The sequence below is a fragment of the Amblyomma maculatum genome, chromosome 11 (genome assembly GCF_055883805.1).
Source record: "Amblyomma maculatum isolate TAMU_Amacu chromosome 11, ASM5588380v1, whole genome shotgun sequence".
Lineage (NCBI taxonomy): Eukaryota > Metazoa > Arthropoda > Arachnida > Ixodida > Ixodidae > Amblyomma > Amblyomma maculatum.
The window spans coordinates 81,078,771-81,088,552 of NC_139354.1; the positions used below are offsets into that span (position 1 = coordinate 81,078,771).

The 9,782-nt window shown below is 44.8% G+C and overlaps 1 protein-coding gene across 1 annotated transcript in view; it reads right to left on the reverse strand.

The window, feature by feature from the left end:
• Nucleotides 1–5,235, reverse strand: part of LOC146174260 (putative sodium-dependent multivitamin transporter) — an 80,084-nt gene extending 74,849 nt beyond the window's left edge. The window contains exons 1-2 of the mRNA XM_084583981.1: nt 5,131–5,235; nt 1,431–1,691 (exon numbers count right to left, since the gene is read on the reverse strand). Coding sequence (XP_084440107.1) covers nt 1,431–1,691; nt 5,131–5,223 — 354 coding nt within the window. The 5' untranslated portion in view covers nt 5,224–5,235. The remainder of the gene's footprint in view (nt 1–1,430; nt 1,692–5,130) is intronic.
• Between the last annotated feature and the right edge of the window lie 4,547 nt (nt 5,236–9,782).

Here is a 9,782-nt window from a genome sequence, read left to right on the forward strand (position 1 = left end):
TTCCTCTGACCGACTTGCATTAGACTTTATTTTGGCCTTCGTTGAGAATGTGGTATGTAAACCAAGCAAAACGTAGCTAAACATGGCAAGACGGGGAAAAGCAACCCTAAACGAAGTAAAGCATACCTAAGAAGTGATAAACATTGCTTCTGAGTATATATCGCTTCTAAACCAAGCTAGAGCGCCGATAAATGCTAATGACACCAAGACTCTAAATATATCGACGAATCATCCCTCGCGATGCTTTTATTTTGCCCATTATATCAGAAACGTACCGCTTTGTTTTTCTATGCACTTCAAAATACTGTGTGCAAACGCAAGCCCAGCTTTCACAGGGAGATTTTACTACGGGTCGGGATATCTTAATATCCTCTATAAAATATGCACATAACATGGTGGCTCAAGTATCTAGTTTTACGAAAATAGTTTCCAAATCAGCTCTTGCTGGGTTTCTGTAGTGGACGTTACTGTTCGGTGCGAGCACTAGATTTATACTGCAAGCAAATTTGCGCTGCGAAGTGGAATCTTATGGATTCCCGATATGTAAGTTAATACATTATTAACACTGTCTCATAACACTATACTGCTGCATCGAAACAGTGCTTAGTTTATAATTTACTATTACGTTCCAAACAGGCATCAACTTTCAGGCTCACTTCAAAGGATCTATTTTTAACATTCGACTTTGTGAGGTATTTTACCACGCACAAATATCCCAACACGCAACCAAACCCAGTCGGAAACAACTACAGAACATTTTCTGATGTTACGACAGAATTTCTGTGCGGTTTTTGACGGGAAACCTGTTGCGACAACAGAACGTTCTGTAGTAACATCAGAAATTTCTGTAGTTACCACAGAAAAGTGGTACAGAACAACAGACAACAGAAATATACTACAGAAAAACTACGGAAAAGTACTACAGAACTGCAGAAAAATCTGATAGTTACGACAGTACTACAGGATATTTTGTCGTATTTTTGACACAGTTTTGTTGTTTTTTTCGACTGGGAATCTTCCATTTGACCGTGCTCAAAGATTACCCGCTACTATCGGCATTCAACCCGCGTCTTTGGTACCAGCAGTCGAGATCCTTCCCCACGCAAAAATATCCCAACGCTAAACCAAATCTTGTGTTTAACTGCGGTCAAAGCATAACCGCTACCACCGGCATTGAACCCGCGTCCTTGGGATCAGCATTCGAGCTCATTCACCACTGAACCAACAAAACTGAGTAGAATCCAATGCAATGTCCAGAAAGCTAGTTATGGGAACTACCAACGAAAGAAACAACACCAAAACGTCAGCTTTCAGTCTTCACCCATGTAATCGAAGGCAGCAGCAAACATATCTGGTTCCCATGTCCTGTGACGGCATAGGACCCTGTACATCCCTTTAATACACGAGTTTGTTCCTATTCCAAAGCCCACCTGGAATATGGAAGCCACCCGCAGGTTGTAAAGCAGTGGGACCAACGCAAAAGCTGCCGTGACACCCGCCAAAGGAATGCCGGCGAAGACCCAGGTCACGTGGAAGCCGTAGGCGTAGTAATGGCCCACGAAGCTCACCACGCCCACGGCGGTTGCCACGGACGCCACCACAGAGATGGCCAGGGCAGCTGGGGGTAGACTGCGTCCACCCAAGAAGGCTTCCAGGATAGCCGACGCTCCTCCGCTTTCTTCTCTCGGCGTCTGCTGCTGATAAGACCACATGGAATAGCTAAGGGTTCCTGTCCCACTAGCTTTGTGAACATCATGGCCTGGGTCATTGCCAAGCGCTCTTTAGACGTAACTTATTAGTCGTGACAATTTATTTTTCAGGGTAGGAACTCCACAAATATTTTATTTGCGAAACAAAAATCACCTTCTTGCTGCAAGCAAATTTCATAACTTTATATTTCATCGGTGTCTGCCCTTCTTTGCTTTTTCAGGTGTAATATGTTCTCCCTAATTCTCTCCCCATGGGGGTAATTCCGCTGTTGGGTCTATAAGGTAAATAAATTATTGTAAAATAAGGTCTCATGGTTATACTCTTACATACTCTTTTACGATTGAGAGTGTGGGCAATAATTTTGTCGAGAAGTCGCAAAAGCAATAATTCAAAGTAGAACAGGCAAGCCGATTTCTCAGTTTTTTTTTTTGTAGCTACTGCATCTGTAGTAAGTTGTTCCTTATATCTCGTAGTAACTGTAGTTACTGCACGATACATGTTAGTCACTTACTAACACGTACATAAATAACCTCTGTAATAACGGTAATGCGCGCTCGTGACCTATGTACTAATGTTAAAATTGCAATGGGCTCAAAGCTCACCATGGCGACTGCATTTAAAATTAGGTTATTATCTAATTCCGTGCGTACTGAATATTTGGTTTACCTGAACAATTTACGGCGATAAAACGCATTTATAGAATGAAATGCAAAAGCGTAGTCATTTTTCATTCCGCCTACATATTGATGAACTGAATACTGAAGACGTTTCAGGCAAGTTTGACGTTTGGTATTTGAGGCGAAAGCCTTTAATGCCTAATTGTTGTCGACAAAAGGTTGTCAGCTGCAGGTTGTCAGCAGAGATATCACGCTTTCGAGAGCGAGAATTAAATCTAAGTTAATAAACCTTGTCTCTAGCAGGAATAGAAACTACATCCCTTGGATGCCCAAAAAAACACTTGAACACTTGCGCCATGCCCCCTTTTTTTTTTAATTTCCTGTTAACAATGAAAATGATACTGTTGGTGACAAACTTTTAATGATTTAAAAAGGATGGAGGTATGCATGAAACGGATCTTTGAAGATCCAGCCCTTACAGATACTAGGTGGGGTCCCTAGTGCGGGACCCCAGTGGCGTCGGCCGCTGCCCGGGCGCGCTCGACCAATGCCTTTTGGGCCTGCAGGTCATAGCAGCCGAGCAGGGTCGCCTCCCAGTCCTCCCGAGTGGGATTGTGGTGAGGAGGAATAGCTGGGTTGTATGGGCAAGCCCACAACATGTTATAGATGTCCGAAGATTTATCCGCACAATGGGACAAAGTCGAAGTACATTACCACGAAGAGCTGTACCATCACGACAGGTCATGACGTCACTAGGAGATTCATGCATATATGAAGCTGATCCAACCGGGCATCCGATCCAGGCGTCTGTGCGGCGCCTTTCATTTATTTGCCGCTTAGTAAATCGTCTTACCACACAGCAAACAAAAGCAGACTCAGATGTTTAGGAGGAGTTAGTACAGTTGGCATCTGCGGCGTTTTAAATTGATTTGCGGGGTGTAAAAGCGCAGTATCTCTCACAATTCTGCGCGGACACATGTACTACGGCTTGAAGGAAGGGAGGAATGTCAGAGTAAAAGAAGGGAATGAACAGAGGTGCCGTAGTAGAGGGCTACGATCCACCGCGCTATAATCCCTGATTGATTGATTTATAGGAAGAGAAAGGCGCGGTAACTGCTTCACTTGTACTCTGTGGACAGCCGCACTATAATAATTTTGGCTTCATCGTACTTTAGTCACCCAAAGTGCGCTCTACAATTTTGCTGTTCCAATCAGCGTATACACGCGGCGCCATTGAAATAAAGTATATCCGTGTATAATGCCGAGTGATTTGCAGTCAGGTATACCTTTTGCTTATATTCTTCGTAACATGTTACCTTGCTCTCTCATGCTCCAATTTTTGTTGTAATCTTCCCGCTATTTATTCTATTGAGGCGCTACTCTTCTAATTTTAGACATTTCGGTTGTTATCGAAATCAGGTTCTACACGGAACACGTGGGGCAGTGTATTTACAGTTGGTGAGAGATATATCAAACTCCAAGGAGATATTTAAACAGCTCCATATATTGATAATTCGATATACACAACATACCACCATATGAGCTCCTTTGTAATCCAGAAGCTTGAATGCGGTGTACCCATGTTGACGGCGCGTTTCTTGAAGCGATTCTCTTCTCTTCGACCAAATAGACGCCCGAACGCGCTATTCATCAAAAAGGGGGTGTGTTTGGGGCACCTCTATTTGAAAAACCGTGGAATGAAGCACGTCCTCCAAAAATATATTAGTCAGAAATAAGTTCGTCTCAGATTGTGCTACTCACCCCATGCAGTTGCATTTCGCGCCTCGTGGCACATGTGCCTTTGGGCTTAAGGTTGACATAAGAGCTGCTGCAAACGGTGTCTGGAGAAAAGCGAGCGCTGATCATAAAAGGTCTAACTCTCTTACTAGGACACAACAAACGCAAAAATAACTAAGGTAAAATAGGGTCACACTCTGAAGCTTATTTCTTCGTCCCCTTTAACCGCAAAGGAGACCACGCGTGAGCCGCGGCAAGCCTTCGGTCAGCACGGCTGGCTTCACTGCATAGTACCTTGAGCACCTGACGCTATCGTCTCTGCATGACAGCAGTGTCACGTTCAAAAACATGCAAGGCCCAATGGCACTTTAAAGCAGATTTGACGCATCACGCTAAGTGGCTTTACAGCGTTAGCGTTGCCAGCCGCTGCCGCTGTAAAGCGTTGTCAGCCGCTGCGGATGAGAAGGTTGGCTGTTCTTGGCCCTACCTGGTTGGCACGGTAGGTCAACACTGCTTGCGGCGGGGGCTATCCAGCCAGCAAATTTTTATCTGTTGTAGGCCGACATTGCCCCCGCCACCGCTTAGGTGGTGGACGACGGCTCTTGTGGCGCGCGTCTTTCTCTCTCGCTCCTTTTTCTTTTTCCTCTACTTTCTCCCTTCTGTCTTCACGAGGCAGCGGAGGGGGCTCAGCTACAGAGCCAGTAGCAAGCACGTGCACTTTCTTTTCTTTCTTCCTACAGCCACAACAACAGCCGCTGCCCACGGTCCCCAGCAGACTTATCAATGGGCGCGAAAATTTACCGTGGGTGCGCCATTACAAAAATGCTCCTTCGAGGCGCACTGCGCGCAGTTCACACTATTGAAGGCCCCATCGAATTAGAATTCGATGAACGCAAGTATCGGTCTTACACCTTGGCACGGGAGTTTCAAGGATATATTCCGAGTGTTCGACATATCCGAGATTGTCTGCATATTAAAACAATTACTTGATAGCCTGGAAGCTTGCACATGCTGCTAATTCTAGTTATTCCGGTTTGTCTTATCTATAATATCAATACCAACGTACCTGGTTTCGCCTGCGGCCGAAGGAAAAGTACAGTCCAACGATGTATCCGACAGCTGTCAGCACGGAGAACACGATCCCATCGGCCGCATCCATGCTCTTCGCAGACGACAGGAAGTGTCTGTGATGCTCTGAAGATAACGTGTACCACCCAGACGCACTCGAATTTGGAGGCAAAAGTATCTAGCTTTTCTTTTGTTTTCTTCGTTATAGGCGGTACAATTTTTCAATCGAGCCTCTTGGCACAACTGCGAGGCTAACGAAGCGCTTTCATGTGTCAGTTATGGAATAAATGTGGACTAAACCAATAACCATAAGTAACGATATTCCGCACTAGGCGAGCCAGCAGCAAATATCTTATAGCGCAATTCAAAAGTTCAAGCTCTCGCGGTACTCAAACCTATCGAACGAAGATTTAGGTCAAGCGGCACTCTACCGCAAAAAAATTACTCGTGTACAACACTCTATACGGGCAACTGACGGTGCGCTTGAACAGAAGGACAGGCTTGGTCCACCGAAAGCATCCCTTCCTTTTACGCAGTTTCCTGTTCATCACATGTGGCAACAGCAATCTAAAATAAGATGCACGAGTAGTGCATGTGTTGCGAAAGGCATTATGATTCAACAATAAAAAAAGACCGACTCAACTGTAGCGTTCGTTGGACGACGCCAGGCTCAGGCTTCGCTCAATTCAGGTCCAGCTGCATCACCACCGCAGCACTCCCAGCAGACCTGTATTCAGCAGAGAAAAAGTAATACCACATAATATTCGGTATCATTCAGGTACGCTTGCGGGCTGTAGGTTAAAAAAACTCAATTTCACAAGAATATGTACTAGGCCTCGAGAGCAGAGCGTTTGTTTTGTTTCCTCCTAGAAACCTACATGACGGCCAGGACAATACATCTGATAGTGCTCGGGACCCTATATTTCCTTTTTTTTTTCTGCTGAACGTTCGCGAAACCAACAGGAAATGAACGAGACTCTCCTGTTCTATTGCTCTACAAGTACGGATCATTCAGCGATGTTTAGCGTACTCGCTGACAGAAATAGATATGTAACGCTTTGTCGGGAACGTTCACTGGTTAAAACGTACTAGCTCTAAGGAGATGTAATTGCTAAACAAGTTTATTTGGCCAAAAAAAAAGGGAAAAACACGTATCTATCGTTATCAGTGGCTTCTGTGGTATCCATATTTGCGTTTAATAGCAAATTGTTGTGGACACATGCTAATGCTGTAGATACTCCCGCTGTTGGCACGCTCACCCCTCTTAGCTATATTTTGTGATACACTCTAGGCGCAATAACTGCAACATTTAGGAAAACACAGAACAAGCCACTATTCCCTTAATTCTATGATTATCATCTATGCCGTCATAGGCGAAATAAGACCAGGAAAAAAAGCCTTTCGCTTTTTACATTTAGTTACTAAATAACGTTCGTATATTCCTTGGCCCAAAATTTGCAGCGAATACTGTGTGGCTCAACAAACATCGACACGAAAAATTTCAGTCGACCATTCCGGCAGCATTTTCATAAAGCTAGACAACTTGCCTCGGTCCAGATTTAATTTGCCTTACAGAAATGTTTAAACGATATTGCAATCTCGTTGCTTGCCACCAACTGACCTCGCTTTTAAGCATTCAAAAAAGAAAAAAAAAACATATAATTAAATATATTCACCTTGAAGTGCTAAATGTTATAGCTATATTATGTTGGTAGCAATTTCAATGAAGTGGTAATGTTTCTAGCAATAAGTATAGTAATTATAGTATGCTGCCTGCGTTTTCTTTTTCTTTTTTACGTTTATGAAGGTTATTTCTTCGTACAATAGATCGCACTTTCTGTTTCGTGGCGGCGATGACTATGTAATGTGTCAAGTCTTGCATTTCCTAATACGTTTTATCTTGTGTGAAATCAAGAAGAAGCAATGGAATTATGCAGGCAGTGTATTAAAGAGAGCAGATGACCCGTAGTTTGCTTTGAAGATTGCGGTGATATTTTGTTTGCGATGTTTATTGCCTCAGGGCACAAAAATGCTATGAAGGATGAAGGGTGTGATCAAATAAATGAGTAAAGGTTGGCTGATGCAATGAAGTCGAGGAGTGAACGATGATGTGTTCTTGCGTCCAAGCCGCGTATGACTGCAGATTATGGGGAGAGAGGCCAGCTGCCACCAGATGCCGGATAAGCGTTGGCTTGAGCGCTGGACATTCCCACAGCAGGTGATGGATGTCAGCTTCTGTATTTCAGGATTTGCAGACGGGGAATCCAAGGTGTGGATACCAACGTCGAAATTGAGGCCACTTTCTGATCACTGCCAGTGTTATGGCCACCCCAACTCAAATCCTCCGAAGTGCCACCTCCTGTGCACGTGTTAGACCACGCGGGATGCTTACCGTACACCGAGGTATAAGTGCACGGGTACGGCGTCGGAGGTGTTCCTTTCTTGATAAAAGTAGAGTAGCATTGTCAAATTTTATGAGGTTCGGCGATGTCGAGGTTACGGGTGAAAGGCGGGACGTAGAATCTGCCTGACTTTGAGCCCATAAAAGGTCACTTGGAGTCTGTTCAATGCGAATTGGCTGTGGTATGCATGCCGCTAGATTGTGTATGTTTTGCCAGATTTCTGTGCTACCACTAACGAGTCTAACTGGCTTTGTCACCCGAAGGGCATAAGTGTGTATGTCGAAACGGGCTGTGGGAGGCATGGGAATGACGGTCACAGAGCGAATCGCCTCTTGCACTGCAAGCAGTTGCGCACAAAAAGAAGATGGAGGTTCCGGTAATTGAAACTTTGATGTCCTGTTCAGTGAAGACTTGCTAGAGCAGTGAACTGCAGTTGTCACTTCGCATGATTGGATGCACGCGTCGACGTAAATTATAATGGATCCCTGTGGCAAGCGGGCATCTTGTTCCATAATTCGCTCGTGAAGTGACGGCATTTTTCCCTGTGTTCTAGGCAGTCCTGAATCAGTTGGCTTGTTATCGCTCAGCTGTACAAAACGCCAAGGAGGAAGAACTGGCAGCGGCGGGGGTAGAAGTGATTGTGACGAACCGTAAGCCGTCAGAGGGAACGTTGCGTGAGAGAGGGTGCCCTTAAGTCTGCGTGCATCACGTCGATGCTGCACCAATTCTTATTTTCTGCTTAGCTGCGCGTTTTCTTAGAGTGCCACGATTGGTGTGATGCGAGGGAGGCAGGTGATGACCCTCATTGCCTCTCGGTTGATGGCGTCAAGGCGTTCCCATTGTGCCTGGTCAAATACTGAAATTGGGTCTTATAAACAAGGCGCGGTTGAATAATTGCCCTCACCAACTGTCTTGCAACATCTGAGCGAGCGCCACCCATTTTTTGAGCAATTCGTCTGATCATACATATAGTTTGTAACGCCCAATTAGCCAGTCTTACACCAGCTGAAGTCGCCACCGAATTCCCTAACCTCGCCTCCTGGCGTGATTTCCTGGCGGGCGTATATTTTCAACAAAGAGTATTTGAGTGATATACTCTTTGTTCAAAATATACGTCCGACAGGGAGCCGGGTCAAAAGGCGAGGTTAGGGACTTGGCTGGCGACTTCAGCTGGTGTAACACTGGCTAATTGGAGGGTTGTGAGTGAAACATTTTCACAGCAGTGGGGAAACTGGACTGATCTTTAGGAAATCAGTGCATTATGGGCATATTCCACTGCGACTGATTTTATTCGCAACGTTCCCATGGTCTAAGTCAGGGGTTCTCATACTGGACTGCCTGCAAATGGTTGCACTACTTGGAACGCTTTTCATATCCACCTAGCACGTGAATTGAGGCACGCCTCAAACCTTTCGCTGGTGGGTAGTAGAATGTACTGTAATCTCTCATGGCTGACTATTACAATATACGTCCTCACATTACACAGTAGGACTCCAATATTATACTGTTGTACCCTCGTTAGGCAGTCCACGGCTGTTTATTCTTCTGTGAGAGAAAAAAACATGAATTGCATTTGTAATTTCGAGTAAAGAAGCCAACAGACGGAGAGGTTATGAAAGGTGTACGGGATGTTTTTTTAGCTTTATATTTTGTTATTAATCTGAATTAGTGATTTCATATACTGAGGGAGAACCACAATTCATTACAAAAGAGAAACAAACGCAACGCACTGATGACGGCAATTGAACCCACGACATCCGAATATCGCCTCCGATGCTTTTACGAACTAATCTCCGTCGATTTAGGTCAGTTGATAAGAGCACCAGTGCCACTGACTGCAACGGTGATCACACCTATGACGCAGCAAAGGGTGCTAAGAATCTGTCGCCCCTGACAGGGCGCCACTGGGCACTGACCTTGGAAACGTTTAACGCAAGAACCCTAGTTTGTAGGGGAAGTTGAGCAGTGTTTTTAAAAGAACAAGCGTGTATTAACGGGCTCAATAAGGATTATTGATGTTACGAGGCCAATTTCGGCATACATGGTACTAAATGGCGGGCACGTATTCCGTTTCGAGGTTTACCTGAGAGACAAATATAGTTAGGGGGTCAAGAGGTGGTTTAAACCTTCGGTTTATTACTCTTACATGTAGTCAAAATGATATGGCAGTAGAGAGCTTCTACGAAGATGCAGATACAGCAACGAGGAGAGTAAAAATGTAGTATATGGTACCGACGAGCGATATCAA